Here is a 20,016-nt window from a genome sequence, read left to right on the forward strand (position 1 = left end):
CATTGACCACAAGAATCAGACCCCTGATTTAACAATTGTCAATAAGAAAGACAAAAAAAAAAAAGTCTGAATAGTGGACACAGTAGTACCTGGAAACAGGAGAAGAGAAGAGAAGAGAAGAGAAGAGAAGAGAAGAGAAGAGAAGAGAAGAGAAGAGAAGAGAAGAGAAGAGAAGAGAAGAGAAAGAGCTGGAGAAAAATCACAAAAGACAAAAACTTGTAAATAGAAGTAGAAGGAGTATGGCAAAACAAAGCAAAGATAGCACCAAAATAATAGGCACCTTGTATACAATTGCAAAATATCTGCTACATACCACCAGCCTTGATAAGCGGACAATATCTCTTGCTCTTGGACATGATTTCTTCTTTTTCTATCCTTCCCTTCTCCTCAATCAATATTCCATATCTTTCTCTAAAATTTGTTGTGTTAGAAAAGATGACACTATAGTAGTAAATTGAAATCAGTTACTACAGTGTATTTTTTAAAATCCTGCATTTATTATTATTCAAGTGGCTAACATAATGCTAATGCTCCTGCCTTCTCCTGTTTTTCCTATTGCAACAACCCTGTGAGGTGGGTTGGGTTGAGAGAGAGTGACTGGCCCAAAGTCATCCAGCCAACTTTCATGCTTAAGGAGGGAGTGGAACTCTCAGGCTCCTGGTTTCTAGCCTGGTGCTTTAACCACTAGACCAAACTGGATTTCTAGCTTCTTAGTCTCTTAGGTTATTTGCATAACCTAATTGAAAATGAGACACTGCAAGACTCAGACACAATTGAGGTTACTTAATCATAGTTAAGGCTACTAAAAGAAGTGTAAAGATTTGTATTTGTGACAGGAGAAATGGAAGGTAGCAAAAAGGCTCACTCTTGAATGGCAGACCATGATTTCTGACCAAGTCAATATCATGTTGGTACTATATATACCGTATTTTTCAGACTATATGATGCACTTTTTTGTCACCCAAAAGGGGGCAAAAATGTCTGTGCGTCTTATAGACTGAATATTGCCAAAGCCCTGCCCACCTGCCAGCCTTTTTTTGGGGGGGGGGCCTCAGCATGTCCTGTTTTCAGGCTTTTTTTCAGGCTTTTTTTGACCATTTTTGAAGCTTTTTTCAGCCCATTTTTTCAGAAAAAATGGGCTGAAAAAAGCCTCAAAAATGGCCCCCAAAAGCCTCGAAAACAGGCCAAAAAAGCCTCAAGAATGCCTCCCCCAAGCCTTGAAAACAGCCCCAAAAGCCTCAAAAACAGGCTGAAAAAAGCCACAAAAATGGGCCACAAAAAGCCTTGAAAATGGGCTGAAAAAAGCCCTGGAAACAGGCCGAAGAAAGACTGGAAAAGGCCCCAAAAAAGGTAGGCCAAAACAGCTTTTTCCCTATTGTTTGTTGTTTTCCTATTCTAAATTTAGGTGCGTCTTATAGTCAGGTGTGTCTTAGAGTCCGAAAAATATGGTAAATAAATGACTACTACCGTGTTTCCCCGGAAATAAGACCCTGTCTTATATCTTTTTGAACCCTGAAATAAACGTTTGGCCTTATTGCCTTGTGCTCAAAAGCCCGATTGGGCTTATTATCAGGGGATGTCTTATTTTGGGGGAAACAGGATATTTCACCTTATATTTCCATAACTATATTCATTTTATTATTCCAACATTTACTTGGGCTGCATTTTTAAAAATAGAATAGAATAGAATAAAATAAAATAGAATAACAGAGTTGGAAGGGACCTTGGAGGTCTTCTAGTCCAACCTCCTGTCCAGGCAGGAAACCCTACACCATTTCAGACAAATGGTTATCCAACATCTTCTTAAAAATTTCCAGTGTTGGAGCATTCACAACTTCTGCAGGCAAGTTGTTCCACTGATTAATTGTTCTAACAGTCAGGAAATTTCTCCTTAGTTCTAAATTGCTTCTCTCCTTGATTAGTTTCCACCCATTGCTTCTTGTTCTACCCTCAGGTGCTTTGAAGAATAGTTTGACTCCCTCTTCTTTGTGGCAGCCCCTGAGATATTGGAACACTGCTATCATGTCTCCCCTAGTCCTTCTCTTCATTAAACTAGACATACCCAGTTCCTGCAACCATTCTTCATATATTTTAGCCTCCAGTCCCCTAATCATCTTTGTTGGTAAATAGTGAAGCTAAATTTAGTCCAATCTTATTAATACCCATGTTTCCCAGAAAATAAGACTGGGTCTTATATTAATTTTTGCTCCAAAAGACACATTAGGGCTTATTTTCCAGTTAGGTCTTATTTTCAGGGAAATATGGTCCAAAATGTGTCTGTCTGTCTGATGATCTTAACTGGGGCTTATTTTGGGGGGTATGGCTTACATTACGAGCATCCTGAAAAAATCATGCTAGGGCTTATTTTCTGGTTGGGTCTTATTTTCAGGGAAACACGGTATTATTTTATTTCTTTATAGTACTGCAGAAATCCTGATGGTGATTCAAATGGTCCTTGGTGCTATACAACCGATAAAAATACAGGCTGGGAATATTGTGATGTTCCGCAGTGCCGTAAGTACACTATTAATAAGTGTATTATTTAGGGGAGGGGGTGAGAAATCCTTGTTTAGTGAGAAATAATGATGGATGTGGCCACAATGGGATGACCATAACTGGCAATGACTATTTAATTTTTATCATCTTCTCTTAGTCTGCTTTTCACTGTATAATTTACTCTCCTTGCCCAAAATTATTCTCCTCACATTCGGTGGAGTAATTTAGATGTAAGAGTGGTCCAGATTAAGGCCAATTGATGTTATGTCCTAAGCATTGCCCAACAATGATGTCCCTCTGCCCTTCCGTTGTTTAATCGACAAGACATTAAGACTCAATAAAAGTAGAGTTGAATGTTGCAGTGAAAGAATTGAGAGCAGGATAACTGAGGGGGGAACTCTGTGTTGCTCCCCCACTGGCCTTAATGGCCTAAACACAGGCTTGTTTTTCTTAATGATTAATTACTGAAGAAGATAAAGGGTGCAGCCAGTAGTTAGACTGCTGGTTCCCATTGCTGACTTCTCAATTTCATTTAAAAGGTTTTATATCATCTTTCTCTCTCATCTCTCATCTACTGTATCTATCTATCTATCTATCTATCTATCTATCTATCTATCCATCTATCCATCTATCTATCTATCCATCCATCCATCCATTCATCCATCCATCTCTCTCTCTCTCATCTCTGCCTGTCTGTCTGTCTGTCTATCTATCATTTATCTATCATCTAAAATATATCATCTAATCTATCAACTATATCAATCTATCATCCATCCATCCACCTGACTGTCTGTCTGTGATTATGATGTACCATGACAATCAAAATGTTTCAGTAGTTTACACAAAAAATTCCAAAGAGTTTTCCATGCTGAGCTAAATAAGTTGTTTTGATAACAGCAGCCATCTCTAATTCCCTGTTCTTACCCCATCATACACAAACACATGGTGCATACGGTTCTCTTAAGATACCCCAACTGAACTATTTCAGGCCTTAGCTATTGACAAAATTAATAACTCTTAACCTTTGGACCTATTTCTCTACAGACAAAGGCAATTCTCAGGATTTCTCATTAAAGGAAATAATTATTGAACCTTTGCTATAGTGTGCATACCTTACATGTCTCCCATTCATATTTCAGTTGATTCTGATGATGATGGATGTGGAAAAGCCAAATATTCACCGCTTCTATGTTTTGGAAGAGTTGTTGGTGGCTGTGTTTCAAATCCTCATTCTTGGCCCTGGCAGATCAGTCTCCGCGTTCGGTATTAAATATAATATATTTATAATATAAATATCATACATACTGATGTTGTAGGTAAAATAGGAGGAGGAAGGAATGTTAGGTACTTTTGCTACCTTAAGCTATTTATAAAGATAATAAAGGTGAAATATAGATAAATAAATAAGATTATTTATTATACTTCTCATCCACCCAATAAGCAAAAATCTCTGTTGTTATATTCTGGGCTTGGATTGTGATTTTCTCCTTTGTTCTATTTGATTTACTATTTTTACTCTGCATTTGTTCTTCTGTTTATTGTTCAGGGCTTGTACCTTCCTTATTTGAAACTTTTCAATGAACTTGCTTATTGACCAGATAATTTTTTTCTAAAGTTGTAAATAGCAGCCCATCTTTCCTTGCCAAAGCTAGTTCCTATATACAAATTGCCGTCACTTAATGACCATTTGTTCAGCAACCATTCAAAACAGTGCTGAACAAAGGAATTTCTGAGGTACACCTGAGCTTGCAGTCACACAATTGTAATCTATGCATTTGGCAAACATTCATACTTACAACAAATTGCCAAGTGCCTCATGATCATGTGATCACCATTTATAGTCTTCCCTGCTGGTTTCCCCAGAAAGTCATCAGGGAAGTCGGCAGGGAAAGCCGCACACCGTTGCCACCTGGCTGGTTCCAAGAGGCTGACTGAAAATGGTCCATCCTGAAATCTAAGCTTGGATTTCTGCCTGGGTTTCCAAAATGGATCTTTTTCAGCCAGTCTCCTTGAGAGCAAAAAATGCTGCTTGCCAGAGAGGCCGAGTCTCACCGTCAAGCAGCGGGTTTTCTCTCAAAGGGGTTGGGTTAAAAATGGTCTGTCATGAAGGGACTTCTTCATTCAGCCTCATTGATGGATTGATTTCAGTCCGCTTGGGGCAGAGTTCTCTGGCAGGCAGAAGGGGAATTGCAGCACTGAGCTGGAGAAGAGAAGCTCAAAGAAATTCAATGATGAAAATCCAGGTTCTTTTCTCCAGCTCTGCACTGCAGTTCTCTTTTGCCCATGGAGGGGAGAGCTTCAGCAGGCAGTTCTTTTGCTCCATCCACTTAATAACTACACCTGGGTAAGCCAGGAATGTCAAATAATGTCAAATCAGATCAGGGGGTGACCTGCCTTATACTCATCATGACTTGCAGCTCAATTATGGTCATAAGTCTAAGATCATAAGGACTACCTGTATACCCTAGTTACTGAGGGCAGACAGAATATATTATTCCACATGGGTGAAATTAACTTGAATTTTGCTTCCAGACAAGCAGTAAAGCCTTTATCCTCTCACTAAATCTTGGTACCAAATGTTCCCATGTTTGCAGCACCAACGTCCTTCTCTGAGCCTTCTCTTATGTGGCTGACATGTAGATACAGTTATCTCCAGACATCACTTTGGATGAGGAAGAGAGGAGTTAATTGTGCAATGTTGAATCACTCAGGATCTTTCCCCAGCTGCATCTAACCATGGCACAAATATGCAGCGGCAACATCATTTCTGCCACCGGTTCAAGATGTTGGTTTCATCTCTTAACTATTGCCCTTAACTATACGCCACCTAGGCAGCTCTCTAGGTGGCTCAGTGGCTAAGACGCTGAGCTTGTCGATCAGAAAGGTTGGCGGTTCGAATCCCTAGTATAGGTTTCCTGTGTGAGCTGGGGGTTGGACTAGATGACCTCCAAGGTCCCTTCCAACTCTGTTACAGTTACTGTTACTATACCTTTATTGAAATAATATCTCTCCTCATATTGTGATACTGCCCCAAAGTAGTCTGAAAGGGTATGAAATGTCCTCTACTTTGTCACTCAGCTTTCTGTAAGAGAGTCAGCTGGTTATATTGACTTCAATAGAAGTAACAGCAGAGACAGGACTAGGATTGCTTACAACTTTCATTCTGGTATGGTTTTTCTCCCAAGTCATTGATCAGTGGATAGAAGCACTTCAGTTCAGCAGTGGTGAAAGGACCTCACTCTATACAGTGTGTTCAGAATAACAGTAAGAGAAACAACAACAATCATAATACATGTAAAGGCTCTCTCAAATGACATTTGACTCCTGTAAACTTTATAGCCATGTTTCAGTGGCAATACCTGGAAGTGTTTTGCCAATGCTTTTAACTCCCAAGTCAAGAATACAACTGTGAAATCTCCATGTGATCTCCCATCCTAGCCAACTCTGTCCCTGTTTAGAACAGTGTCATGAGCAATTATTATCCTTTTAACATTTACCTTGTACTACTGAAACTGTGCTTTTTTGGCATTCCATTGTTGCTTTCCCTAATGGTTTACATCTGTCTCGCATCTGCTTGTAATACGTTGTTAATTTAGATATAACTTTGCATGATAGAGCCATAAAGCCCAAAGCCATAATAAATCTGCTAATACTTAAGGTAGTACAAGATTCTGCTTTGCAAATAGGGCTTCAGACTCTGAATTTATTAGTCTCAAAGCAGCAAGAAAAGAAGTGCCATTCAGTTTGCTGTGAACTGTTGCAAATTTAAGCCATTTCATGGATGCTGGTATTAGCTCTGTGTAATGCGTGAAAATAAGGAGATTGAATAAATGAATGGACCGCCTCTGATTTCTATGTGAATTATTTACTATAAAACTAATCTTCTCTTTCCTTTTTTTTTTCCAGGTACAACAATCTACATTTTTGTGGAGGCACCTTAATAAAGCCACAATGGGTTCTGACAGCAACTCACTGTTTAGACCGGTAAAACCTTTATTTGTACACTGCCCAGAGTCCCTTTGTGAGGGACTTTGAAATATGATAAATAAAAATAAAACTTCCCTTGAACAAGAGCCCAATCCAACACTATTGTAATGGGTTGAAATGTCAACTGGCAAAATTCACAACCTGGGAATTCTGGGAGTTGTAGTCATTCTATAGCTAGAAAACATCAGGATGCAGTATTGTATCTGGGCTGCAGAAATTCAGATGATCATCAGTTAGCAAAGAGTTAGAGCTTTCTGTGTCTATTTGGGACCAGAAATCAAAAGAAAGCAATGTGTAATTTCTGAGAATAAATATACTATTAACAAAATTGGAAAGCTTTCCATTGGACATGACCAATTGACAGCAAGGCCTCCTTATAGATCACAGATTGTGGCTTGGTTTACAGTTTGTTCCAAACCATAGTATGATTTGTTTGGATCTGGCTTTGGGATGTTTGTAAACATCTCTGTTGTGGCCTGGCATTCCTATCAACTGGGTTCCCAGAAGAACCTGATGGCAAAGGGGTTGGACTGTATTTTCACTAGAATAGGCGTATAGACACAAACATAGATATCTATATACTATGCAAAAGAGACAATCAACAAGCCAAAAAGAGAACAAAAAGACGAAAACACCTTCCCACCAGCAGTCAATACCCAGATATGCATAGATTAACACAAAGATCAACAAGAAATAAACAATACCCCAATCAAGGAATTGCCAAACCAGCTAACAGTAAACAAAAATGTAACAAATGTAAACAGTAAACAAAAACAGGTAATGAAATGTTCGGAAACCAACCTACAAGCTCAGAGAACGAACCTTCACCTTTATCCTACACCCGAGCTACAGATATTCATCACTATTGCTAACAGTAAACAAGCCAACTAAAAAAGCTCCAAGAACACTCCCACCAACTCTGACAGGGCAAGCCACTAGAATATAAACTGAGAGCAAACCCCACTCCTTACTAGCAGTGATGATGTTTGGGTAATAAAACATCCACAAACTCAGAGGACACCAAGGACCCCTCATACATTTTCTGTTTCTCAGCTACTGTCTCTGAGTAATTGCACATGGACAAAGGCTGTAGCTCCAGGATGAGAAGATCTTGCCAACGTCAGTACTTAATTGACATTTCTGTCCAGGGTTGACAAGGACCTGCATCTAAAGCCTTGGAAACCACTTGCTAAGTGGCATAGTGGTAATAGTGAGCTGTATAGTATGGAATAGTGGTCTGGCTTGGTGTTTCAGCTTCCTTTGTTTCTCTGTAAAGAACAAATAGCTCCAACCAATGATGTATAGATTGTAGATTAACAGCAATTAATGCCAGTTAGTAAGTGAATATAATTAAATAACTATTGGCATCTGAATGCTTGGTATTTGATATTCTGGTTTTCCATAATTCCCCCAAATGTTCCTACTGAAACAGTGATTTCTAATCATTTAGCTTGTTAAATCCAGCACACACACACACACACACCACAATTCTCAGAGCTAGCCTAGCCCTATTTGTCCTCTCTGCAGACTTCCATAACATAGATCCACCTATGGTCCCAGTCTTCAGAAATTCTCACTGAATTGCCATCTACCTAAGTTGTCGATCTATGAAGATATTCTCACCTGGGAAATTTGTCTTTTGTAGGTCATCAAGTCCTAGTTTTTACAAAGTGTCGCTTGGCCTGCACACAGAGGAAGCTTCAGAACCATCCTCCCAACATCGCAACGTTCAGAAAATATTCAAAGAACCATATCGGGCAGACATTGCCTTGCTGAAATTAAGCAGGTATCCTTTGGGTAACAATATTTATCTTTAATACTCTCTCTCTCTCCCCTCCATTCCAAAACTCCTTGCTGTGAATATAGTAACATTTCTAAAATGACATTTGAATTGATCCAATTTCATTATGGTACAATGCTCGTCTGAAGTAGTGTTGATGCACACCGTGCCTCTGTTTTTAGGTGGTTGCGTTGTTGTTATGGACAAAATCATTGCAACTGGGATAAGCTTCTTGCATGGAAGAGTATCCATATAGTTCTTTTTTTTTTAATTGACACAGATTGGTTTGCATACAGTTTAGAAGGAAGAACATTAACTTCAAATTTGGCTTTAGCAGTAAATATATAGGAAGTAATCTACAATAACAGCATACTTAGAACTTTTATTGCACAATACCTAAGTTTAGGTCCACTAAAGATAAAAACAAAGAGTTGTTCTACCAGGTGACTTATTTTTATTACTTGTTTCTTAGATTTATCTCCTTCCTTTCTTCCAGGAACTCAAAGTGGGATGTGTAGCACTCCTTCCACACAAGTTAATGTTTCTCCAGTTCTTGGTTATCTGTTCCCAATTCCTCTTAGAGTAGTCATAATCATCATAATAAGTTTATTTGTCATACATATATAAGATAACAGGTATAAAGTATAAACATAATTTGAATACATGAAAAGAGTAAGTAAAAAGGAATATTTGGACAGGGATGGTAGGTACGCTGGTGCATTTATGCACGCCCCTTGGTAATTTATGTGTGGATTTCAACTCCCAGTTATCATTTCCAGAATTTTGGGAGTTGAAGTCCACACATCTTAAAATTGACAACTTTCAGAAACATTGCTCTAGAGAATAAATTCACTCTGAAATAGACAATGCACTTCCTGGAAATTTTGTTTTTGGGTAGATTCCATCTTAAATTTGGGGAGTTTCCATAATTTTTCTTTTTCTTTCTCTCCGACCACCCCCTAACCTTGATATACCTTCCTGCTCCTTTGCTTCCAGAGAAGAGTTTGTTTAATGACTGTTCAAATTCACAATGGCACTGAAAAAAAGTGACTTATGACCATTTTTCACCCTCACAACAATTGTGGCACCCCCATGGACACGAGATCAAAATTCAGACGCTTGGAAACTGACTCCTATTTATGACAATTGCAATGTCCCAGGGTCTTGTGATCACCTTTTGTGACCTTTTGACAAACAAAGTCAATCGGAAGCCAGATTCACTTAACAACTGTGCTACTATCTTAAAAACTACAGTGATTCACTTAACAACTGTAGCAAGAAAGGTCGTAAAATGGGGCAAAATTCACTTAACAACTGTCTTGCTTAGACAGTTTAGACTCAGTTGTGGCCACAAATCAAGGACTATCTTATTTCAAAACCCAGGCTTTTTTCAGCTCACTTGAGAAGACCCGCTTGAGATATTTGTGATTGTTTCGCTGGAAAATAGCTGACAATGTGAAATAGCATGAAGGCAAGTTGACTTCACAAAAGAAGTCAAGTCACAGTAGAGCAGTGTTTCCTGACTGGCTGTGGAATTCTGGGAGTTGAAGTCCACCCATCTTAAAGTTGCCAAGGTTGAGAAACACCGCTCTAGAGGCTACAATGATGCTGAAGCTAATTAATGGTTTCTAATTCTTTATTCATACAACATTAAGATTCAATTCCGTTATATCAAAGATTATCTCCTGGAGACAGTGCTTTTATGTAGGATGGCTCAAGGCTAATTATGGAATGCAACCCTCTTAACTGTTATTGTATATGAGATTATCTTTCTTTCAGAAAGTGACTGTAGCAGCAAGAGTTGTTTGACTTGAGGAATAGACTGACTGGAACAGGGAGATATACGATACGTGGTCACATACCATACAATGCTCAATAATAGCTACTGCTATTAATGTTTATGTTTATATTCATTTTAGAGATCAAATTCTGAAGTTTCATTGGCAAGTAAGCTGATTTCACAATGTGTAAAGTTCAGCCTCCTAGGAGTGTATTACTTAAAAAAAAATCCCGTGACTAACATACCAGTAGCTCCTGTGAGCCAGTTTGGTCTAGTGGTTAAGGTACAAGGCTAGAAAGCAAGAGGCCGGGAGTTCAAGTCCTGCCTTTAGCCATGAGAGCCACTCACCTCAAAGGGTTGTTGTTGTGGGGAAAATAGGAGGAAGTGTGTTGGATATGTTCGCCACATTGGGTTAGTGGCAAAAAAATTATAAAGGTGGGAGATGCACCCAGTGTAATATAATAGAGTGACTAGAATGAAAAGAGCGGCAATATCATTTTTCTTCCAGCCCAGTAAAGATCACCAATGAAGTCATTCCAGTCTGCTTGCCTTCAGCCAACGTTGTTGTAGAAGGTGGAGCAGAATGTTATGTCACAGGATGGGGTGATACAAAAGGTGAGTAACCTCTGAGTGATTAAAAATTCAAAAGTACCCACCATTCTGTTTTCACATTTCTCCCCTTCCCATCTTTTTGTATTGATGGCTATAAAACTGATGAATTTGTATTGATGGATTTTATCTCCCATACATCTGGGGAGACTTAGGAAGGAAGGAAGGAAGGAAGGAAGGAAGGAAGGAAGGAAGGAAGGAAGGAAGGAAGGAAGGAAGGAAGGCTTTCATATTTATTATCTGGACACAACACAATTTAGTCACTATGGGAAGTTTGAAAAAAATATATTTATTCATGGGGTAGACTTTACAATAGGATGTTTCAAGCTTCTGGATGGTTCTTGGACGGGTAAATTCCATCACAGTGATGGCTAAGGTAGAGATCAGTTTTAATTCAACAAGGAAATGAGTTCTACTTGTATTAGAGACTATACAACCCCACACAAATTATACACATTTCTGTTTTTAACAAGGGCGGCCATATAATTTTAATAGGAAAATATTTTGCAAGATACTTGGTTAAGACTAAAAGACTAAAGTCATTTAGTGACCATTTGCAGGTATGACAGTGATGAAAAAGTAACAACTCCTCACATTTATGACCTTCACAAGTCTGTAAAGCAAAGGAAACCTGCAGTAAGATAGTAAGCACAGTGGTGGTTTTTCCACTTGTGATTGGTAAATGAGGATTACCTGAACTAGATTTGAGCTGCAAGATCCAAATGACCACCAGATGGCAGCAAAAGGTTACACTTTTTTAGTTTTTGAGCTGCAAGGTAGCAGTCATGGAATTTTTAGGGATTAACAGGGTCGGAAAAAGGGAGAATTTTTTAATATATATATATATAGTGTTATACTTGGTGATGATGACACTTCCTTAAGCATATTAGAATATAATTGGTTTCATTTTATACCATGGAGAAATCATGTCTGCATTCTGAAGCTTTAAGTAACATTTCCATTTAAAAAAGCTAGAAGAATGTATCTGATCCCATTCTTACCAGATCAGGAAACATATAGAATAACAGAACTGGAAGGGATCTTGGAGGTCTTCTAGTCCAGCCCCCTGCTCAGGCAGGAAACCCTATATCATTTCAGACAAATGGTTGTCCAAATGTTTCTTAAAATTTTTCCAGTGTTGGAGCTTTTACAACTTCCGGAGGCAAATTGTTCTACTGATTAATTATTCTGTCAGGAAATTTCTCCTTAGTTCTAGGTTGCTTCTCTCCTTTATTAGTTTCAATTCATTGCTTGTTGTCCTGCCTTCAGGTACTTTGGGGAATAGGTGGACTCCTTCTTCTTTGTGGCAAGCCACAAAGAAGGAACACTGCTATCATGTCAGCCCTAGTCCTTCTTTAAACCAGATATGCCCAATTCCAGCAACCACTCTTTACATATTTTAGCCTCCAGTCCAGTAGTGGGTTTCACTTACCTTTGCTTCTGGTTCGGAACTGTGAGCTTTGCTCGTGCCCAACACTTCTGCGCATGCACAGAACCTTCTGCGTATGCGCAGAGCATCCATTATAATGTCCAGAAGGTGGGCGGAGCCTCCCGCCACTGCCGCTACCGGTTTGCCTGAACTGGTCCAGTCCCCTAATTATCTTTGTTGCTTCTTCTCTGCATTATCCTGTATGGGTTTTCCTTTCATTATTTCCTCCCTCCCCTTTGCTTTTCAAAGGAACTGGTGGAGAAGGCTTACTTAAAGAGACCGGCTTCCCTGTCATTGAGAATAAAGTGTGTAACCGGCCTGAGTTTCTAAATAACAGAGTCAGAAACCACGAACTCTGTGCTGGTAATATTGATGGTGTATCTGATAGCTGTCAGGTAAGATATGGCATGCTGGCTTTGTCAATAAACCCAAGGATGTTTCATTTTTTCCCCGGTGAAAATGCCACCCTCAGAGGATTTTTCCCTCTAATTATTACAGCAAGCGAGGAAAATATTCATTTTATATCTTGAATGTGGGTGTGTGACACAGCCTGTTTCTGGGCTGTGTTGAGGATGTCTTTATGATTCTCCAAGCTACTATTTGTTTTACTCCTTGTTTATTTTATCTTTGTATATACTTTTATTTGTTTTAATATTGTGAGCCACCCAGGAGCATATGCTGATATGGGTGGCTGTATAACTCAACCAGTTAATTAAATAAATAAATTTAATTAATTAAATAAAATAAATATCTTCTTACCGAAGAACCCACCCAGTTCATGTTATTTGTAAAACATCCACCCTTTGGGTCTAGTTTGACCCTCATGAAGTCCTTTTTAAGAGATTGTCAGGCAATAAAAGTCATCCAGTGAGAATGATGTGTAACTCATCTTAGAGCTATGTTGATTTCTCTTGCGCTCCTGGTTCATTTTTTCCCAAATCCTTGGTTCCAGGGTGACAGTGGAGGCCCCTTGGTCTGTGAAGAGCAAGGAAGATATGTGCTACATGGAGTAACCTCCTGGGGTCTGGGCTGTGCCCAGCCCATGAAACCTGGCGTTTATGTGCGAGTGTCTCGCTTTATTCCATGGATCGAAAGAATTCTGAGAGAAAATTGAGCTGCCAATAACCTCTTGCCGAAAGCAACAAAGAGAAAGAAGAATAAATAGAATTGAAGTGCAATATAATGAAATAATTTACATGAATGTAAAATAAATACCGTGAATATCCTATAAGCAACTCTTTCTTTGTTTGTTTGTTGGTTAACACTGGTTTACAAGGTGCCTGAGTTTGTGGAACAGTCAGCTGTGTTAGTTATGATGTAGAAAATTTGAGGAAATTGAATCGCTAACATTTGGCAGGATAAATAGCCACCGAAGGAGGAAACTTCTTGGTATGATAACATGACTTTTGGGACACATGGCATCTAGATTGCCTGCCTGCCTGCCTGCCATGTCATCTACCTACCTACCTATCTTAGTATCCAGAATAATACAATATGTTCCAAAAGGAAAGGCTCTTTCTTAAGATGAAGTGGAGAAAGATTTCTACAAAATTTCTATACAGCAATGTTGGATGACTATGATGGTGGACCATTCATCTCTTTCTACAAATGGCATTATACAGTATCTTTAATGCTGCCTTGTATGAATTGCTCATTCAGTTTCATAAGGACCATGAGTAAAAATTCACCAAGAAATGTTTCCCCAAGTTATAACTGAATACGCATGTGCAACATTCCTTTCTGACTATTTCATGGTGGCTGGGGAATTCTGGGAGTTGAAGTCCACAAGTCTTAGAAGTTGCCAAGTTTGGAAATCCCTGGTCTGGGCCATCTAGATTTGTTGGGATCTCTTTGGAATACATGCTCAACCTTATACGTTGCCTTAGAAGTGAAACATGCCATATAATCACATTCTTTCATACTCATTTTGTTATCCAAAAGCATTTAAATTTTAGTCTAAAATTCACTTTCTTCTGGATCCTGCAACCTTTTCCTGGGACACATATTTTTGCCTTCATTCATACCAAGAACTATTGTTAAGCTAAATATTAACAGTACCTGCATTTTTTGTATCTTTAACCTCTCTAACCATGGCTGGGCTAATCTCTGGAACTTGGGTGCATCCAAGACAGGCTAATAATTTAATACCAGCTCGTAATGCTAACTGTGCTGAGGATAAACATGGAAAGCTGTTTCTAATAGAAAGCTAATTTCTAATCCCCAGGCCAACTTGAAAATCACTGTTGAGTCTGCGTCAAGAAACAATTTTATAGTCTTATCCACACCACAGCATTATTATGAGGACAAAGGTGATAGACATGTGCTTGTTCTGGACATATGGCTTGAATCCATAGGAAGCGGAGTTAATTCCTACATTTCTTGTAGGAATGTCTTTATTTATTTATTTATTTTTTTGCTTTAATTTATATGTACCTTTGAAATAAGGAACATATTTCTTTGAAAATGTTTTCAAAATTCCATTCTGATCCTGTTCCAATGAATGAAATGAATGGCTTCTGGCTGATTCTTTGTAAGCTGACAATACTTTGAAAAAAACTGTGTTGCAAATTAGTAAAGAGAAAGGAGATAAGATCCTGTAGTAAAACAAAATATTTAATGAAAGTGATTACTCTTCTATGAGAGCCACATATAATAGTTCCCTATCTGGAAACAATAGGTTTTGAAAATATGTTCATAATTACCCCATAGAAAAATTCTATGCTTACTTTATAAAAAGGTTCTTTTAGGGTTTATGACATAATTGAATTCATCTCCTCCAACAGGAAGATGCTGTCCAGTGGTTGTGAATTTGAAAACCGGGTAGCTCATGAGGTTTTGCAATATTAACAAAAGATCAAACTTCTTTGCTGGAATTTTGCTGCTTGTTTTTTTCACAAAAGCCATTGAAACTGCGTAGAGAAGAAATAAAAATAAGTTTATAAGCAATTGTCTTTATTGGGCAGACTGATTTTAGCAGAAAAGCTGTTTCTTTAAAGTAATTTTTGAGACTGAATCTCACTTGATAAGGTGCAGTGGCATTTTTTAAAATAGGCAGCTCAAGAGGGCCCAATTTAGGTTGGGTTCACAAAGATCAAAGTGAATTTCCTCTTGTATCAAGGAGCAGATGAACATTGATGGCCCTCTCTCCTAAATTAGGGAGCGCTGTGGTCAGACTAAGATCAAGGAGATAGCATTGCAATTCCAACTTACCTAGCATCACACTGAAGTATAACGGGGCTAGCTTTGGTTTAGCATGTTGTGTGAACTCAGCTATTGTGGCTTAGATTAATTTAGCTACTATGTTATAAAAACAATCAATAGCTTAATGTGAGTACAAACTGTTCTACTATAGTTAGCCTAACCTATTTTGAATAATTGTGATAATTAGAATGGTAACAGGTGAAAATAAATGCTGCTTTCATTTTCTTGGAAGAAGGTAAAATAGAGATGCTATAATGTGCTAAGACAATTTTATTCATACTGGGGGGGGATAAAATTAATTCCCTCTGCTCTTATGCTGCTTCTAGTCCAAATTGGTCCTTGTAATGACTTTTTTTTAAAGAAAAAACAACCATACATGGATGTCAAGGTGCATGAATACACACACATATAGATGCATAGATGCATATGTATTTAGTGCATAGTTTGTGCTAATTTCTCAAAAATTGCTGAACTAGACTTAAAGTCTAGAATTAATCATCGGAAGGCTGAATTTTCCAGAGGGTATGAAAGAATATCTAAGGATACATATATTCTCTTCTAAGGATACTTAGTCAGTACCTTAACATTTTCTCCACATCTTCTACTGTCTCTGGTAAGGGCTGCCCCTTGGTCTCAGGTAAAAGTAGCACCAGAATTCCACAGAGAAGAGAAAGTATGCCTACGAAAAAGTGAAGGAAAAAATATATCAGGCTTTAGACATTTGTCCTGGAATTTTCTTGTAATTCTACTGTTTGTGCTGGAAAAAAAATACAGCTACAGTTAAATAGTTTTCTTATGTAGGGCACGTGAAAAGGTATAAATGAGCTGATTAAAATCCCATGAAATATTGCAGTGAGGCAGCATCTTATGTATTTAAAATATAGCTTCAAAACTGAGGTATAACTTATCCAGTTGTATCAGAATAAGGATTTGGGCCAAATATCTTGACACTGCATTGAGAATGGAGTATATATGAGAGGTGGGCCTGAGATAGAATCCTGTCATAGTCCTATAGATGGTGATCCACAAATCAATTTTTCCCACCTGGAGCTCCTCAGATATGATGGATTATAAATCTCATACTTATTAGGGTCAGATTTGTTGGGAATTATACTTGGGAAGATTCTATAGAGTCAGGTTTCTTAAACTGAACTCAACTCCTGATGACTACATAGGTACAACCATGCCATTTGGTGGGGGGGGGAGGGACAACAATATGGATGTGATTTTTTAAAATTGTGTTTTCTTAGCAAGAATGCTATAATTTAAGTTTTTCTGGTTCATTATGATTTCAGAACCAGCTCTTGCACTTATGGGGGAGTTTTTCTAAACACCCAAGGTGCAGAATAATATATTAGTCTGGATTGAAACATAAGGATCAGTTGACAGCATTATTTTATTTATGGAATAATATTTTATTCTATTTTAATTGTAAAACAGTGACCGCAGAGTCCGAGATAAATTCAATTAAAAATAAATTCCAGTCCTTAACACAGTTTATTTTCTTCTTTAACTGTATAAAATGAACGTAATGAGGTCAGCAACACGGAGGTCTCTTTTGGGATGTACAATATTCTTACAGGAAACTAAATTCTTGGGCAAAAAAGTAGAGGTAGTTCTCAACTTACAACAATTGAACCCAAAATTTCCATCGCTAAGCAAGGCAGTTGTTAAGTGCATTTCAACTCAGGTTATGACCATTTTCTGCCACAGTTAAGTGAACCTCTATAGTTGTTAAACAAATCTGGCTTTCTCCCTTGACTTTGCTTGTAAGAAGTTTGTTCGGAAGGCTACAAATGGTAATCACATGACTCCGGGATAGTGCAACTGTTATAAACACAAGTGCTTGAAAATTGATCATGTGACCCTGGGGATGCTCCAACAGTTGTATGAAAACCAGCCCTACGTCACTTTTTTGAGTGCCATTGTAACTTCAAAAGGTCACTAACCAAATGTTTGTACGTTGAAGACTACTTGTATTGTAGACCCATGATCATCCTGAGTACCAAACTCACTTTTTATGCAAGCATTCTCCTAAACTCCATTGTGCGTTGTGATGTGTCTTTGGAAAGGAGGCATTTCTCTGGGACAGCACTTAACAGAAGAAATTAAATCCCATCCCCATCTGCCATTTTTGCAACTCCTTCTCCTCCAAACCGTTTATCTCTGTGCAGAACTCCAGATGTGTTGGCATTTTTGTAAAGATATTTTACCAACGAGTGCAATTTTTGAGCAAGGTAAGTACAAATGCTAAACATCTCTTCCCAACCCCTATCCTCTTTTGCTGAAAATCCCCTCTCTCAAAGTTGGTTTGACCACCACCAGCATACACTAGTGGTCAGTATGTGCATTTGCTCATGGCATTGTATTTTTAGTTCTGGAATGGCATCAACCTTGAGCTTTCTTCCAAACTAGCAAAAAAAGAGCAAATTTTGAAATAATTTCTTACAATAGACAATCAGAGGAAGCTCTGACCAGATGGCTGCTAATCGGTAAAGCAGAAATGGGGCTACCGTGCCCCCTATATCGCACATTCCTGAACATATTGAGACACCAAAGTTTCTGTAAGAAAAAGAAAAGAAAACATCTTATTTATGAAGTATAGTTTTCAGTTTCAGATTAATATATTGACTCCTTTTCACCATATACCAAGAACTTTTCTATAGGCATGCAAGGTATCCATCATGTATGGATGGATACCAGCAGCCCGCAACTTTTTGGGCACCAGGAACCAGTTCTGTGAAGAGAAGTTTTTCTTCAGTCCAAAGGGGTTTTCTGTGCTGCCTGCATCCCATGGATGGGGCTTCGCTTCTTTGTGCGGCCTGGTTGCTAGCATGCAGCGGACCGGTTGGGGACCAGAGGTGGTATCAGCAGGTTCTGACCAGTTCTGAAGAACCGGTAACAGAAATTTTAAGTAGTTCGGAGAACCGGTAAATACCACCTCTGACTGGCACCGCCATCTATTCTCTGCCTCTCAAATCCCAGCTGATCAGGAGGAAGTGGGGATTTTGCAGTAACCTTCCCCTGGAGTGGGGACGGAATGGAGATTTTACAGTATCCTTTCCCTGGAGTGGGGTGGGAATGGAGATTTTACAGTCTCCTTCCCCTGCCATGCCCACCAAGCCACGCCCACAGAACCGGTAGTAAAAATTTTTGAATCCCATCACTTTTGGGGACCCCTGACGTATGTGATCCCTTGCTTGCTAACTACTTGTCTTTGACAAGTATGGGGTATCTAGAAGAGTAGGAAAGATTAGCTCTCCATTTGCAAAACAGAAGCTCTTGAGAGCTTATTGATGAACACTTTGTCTTATTCCATCTCCAAGGCAATCTCTCCTTCTTTCAGAGCTTCAGCATCTTCTCTTAGTGTCTGATTATAGGCAATTTTTAGAAAAATGTCTTTCCTCTACCCACTCCATCCTCCATAGAGGCAGGCAAGCATGGGTGGAGGGTACTGTATCAGGAAAAGTGCCTAGTTGCAAAAATGCTGACATGTTACCATCTGATACCTCACAAAAGGCTTTTCAGTGCAAAAGAAGGAAGGTGGTTTTCATTCAGGATATGTTTGATCAAAACAACCCCTTGAAATATTTTGTGAACAACTGTTCAACTACACTGAACAGTTGGAATGGAGGGGAGAGAATTATCTGTGTTTGTGAGATGTCCAAAGTTACATTGCATAAGATAGGCAGCTTAATAAATCTTTTAAATAAATATATGGAATTAAAACAAAAAGGGAGGGAGGGAGGGAGGGAGGGAGGGAGGGAGGGATGGTAGAAGGAAGGGAGGAGGGAAGGAGGGAAGGAACGAAGGAAGAAAGGAAGGGAGGGCCAGAGGGAGGGAGGAGGGAAGGTGGGAAGGAAGAAAGGGAGGGAGGAAGTAAGGAAGAAAGGAAGAAAGGGAGGGAGGGAGGGAGGGAGGGATGAAGGAAGAAAGGAAGAAAGGGAGGGAGGGAGGGATGAAGGAAGGAAGGAGGGAAGGAAGGAAGGGAGGAAGGAAGAGAGGGAGGGAGGGAGGAAGAGAGGGAGGGAAGGAGGAAGGGAGGAAGGGAGGAAGGAAGGAAGGAAGGAAGGAAGGAAGGAAGGAAGGGAGGGAGGGAGGGAGGGAGGAAGGAAAGTTCCTATAAGGGGAAATGCAAAGATATCAAATCACAATTTCTCTTGCTGCTAGAGCACTTGAAGATCTGAAACACACCATTACAAATAGTGGATCACAAACACTTTCACATATATCTTTGTATGGAAGTGTCCAAGCATTCAGAGCTGGAGGGATCAGACACTTTCCAGAAAAGTTTCATTAAATATCTTAATTTGAATTGATTAGAAATTTATACTTAAGTGTCATTAATTAATCAATACTGGATTGGCCTTTAACATTGCTTGGTGAAACATAATGACATTAAAGTAGATAAATATTTTCCCCACTTCTGGAAAAGTGACAAAAAGGCTGAGAAATAAGCCTATCTCTTAAGGAAAATTTGTTTTGATTTAGGGAATGTTGTAAGCAGATTCAAATAATGTATTGGCGGTTGCATATAGCTGTGAATTTCCTGTGAATTTCTTCTTTTCTAGAGACCCAATCTTTTATACATTTCTTGGTAACTACATCATATTGACTACTTCTCAATATGTGTAGATGTTAGGATTGCCCTGCAGCTCTATGAACCACCTTCTTGCTAAATATTATTTCTTATTTTTAAAATGCCTTCAGAGGAAAAGCTGACTTTTTCTGTGA

General features: G+C 38.8%; 2 protein-coding genes across 2 annotated transcripts in view; one reads left to right on the top strand and one right to left on the bottom strand.

Moving 5' to 3' along the window:
• The window catches only part of PLG (plasminogen), a 36,447-nt gene extending 23,137 nt beyond the window's left edge, over window positions 1-13,310 (top strand). The window contains exons 13-19 of the mRNA XM_070932614.1: window positions 2,421-2,514; window positions 3,636-3,759; window positions 6,403-6,480; window positions 8,129-8,269; window positions 10,552-10,658; window positions 12,331-12,476; window positions 13,034-13,310. Coding sequence (XP_070788715.1) covers window positions 2,421-2,514; window positions 3,636-3,759; window positions 6,403-6,480; window positions 8,129-8,269; window positions 10,552-10,658; window positions 12,331-12,476; window positions 13,034-13,195 — 852 coding nt within the window. The 3' untranslated portion in view covers window positions 13,196-13,310. The remainder of the gene's footprint in view (window positions 1-2,420; window positions 2,515-3,635; window positions 3,760-6,402; window positions 6,481-8,128; window positions 8,270-10,551; window positions 10,659-12,330; window positions 12,477-13,033) is intronic.
• Window positions 13,311-14,599: 1,289 nt separating this feature from the next.
• SLC22A3 (solute carrier family 22 member 3) overlaps window positions 14,600-20,016 on the bottom strand; it is a 30,463-nt gene continuing 25,046 nt past the window's right edge. The window contains exons 9-12 of the mRNA XM_070951467.1: window positions 17,732-17,844; window positions 15,862-15,961; window positions 14,808-14,990; window positions 14,600-14,675 (exon numbers count right to left, since the gene is read on the bottom strand). Coding sequence (XP_070807568.1) covers window positions 14,936-14,990; window positions 15,862-15,961; window positions 17,732-17,844 — 268 coding nt within the window. The 3' untranslated portion in view covers window positions 14,600-14,675; window positions 14,808-14,935. The remainder of the gene's footprint in view (window positions 14,676-14,807; window positions 14,991-15,861; window positions 15,962-17,731; window positions 17,845-20,016) is intronic.

The sequence above is a fragment of the Pituophis catenifer genome, unplaced genomic scaffold (genome assembly GCF_029215685.1).
Source record: "Pituophis catenifer annectens isolate HBS135680 unplaced genomic scaffold, rPitCat1.0.hap2 SCAF_1, whole genome shotgun sequence".
NCBI classification, from domain to species: domain Eukaryota; kingdom Metazoa; phylum Chordata; class Lepidosauria; order Squamata; family Colubridae; genus Pituophis; species Pituophis catenifer.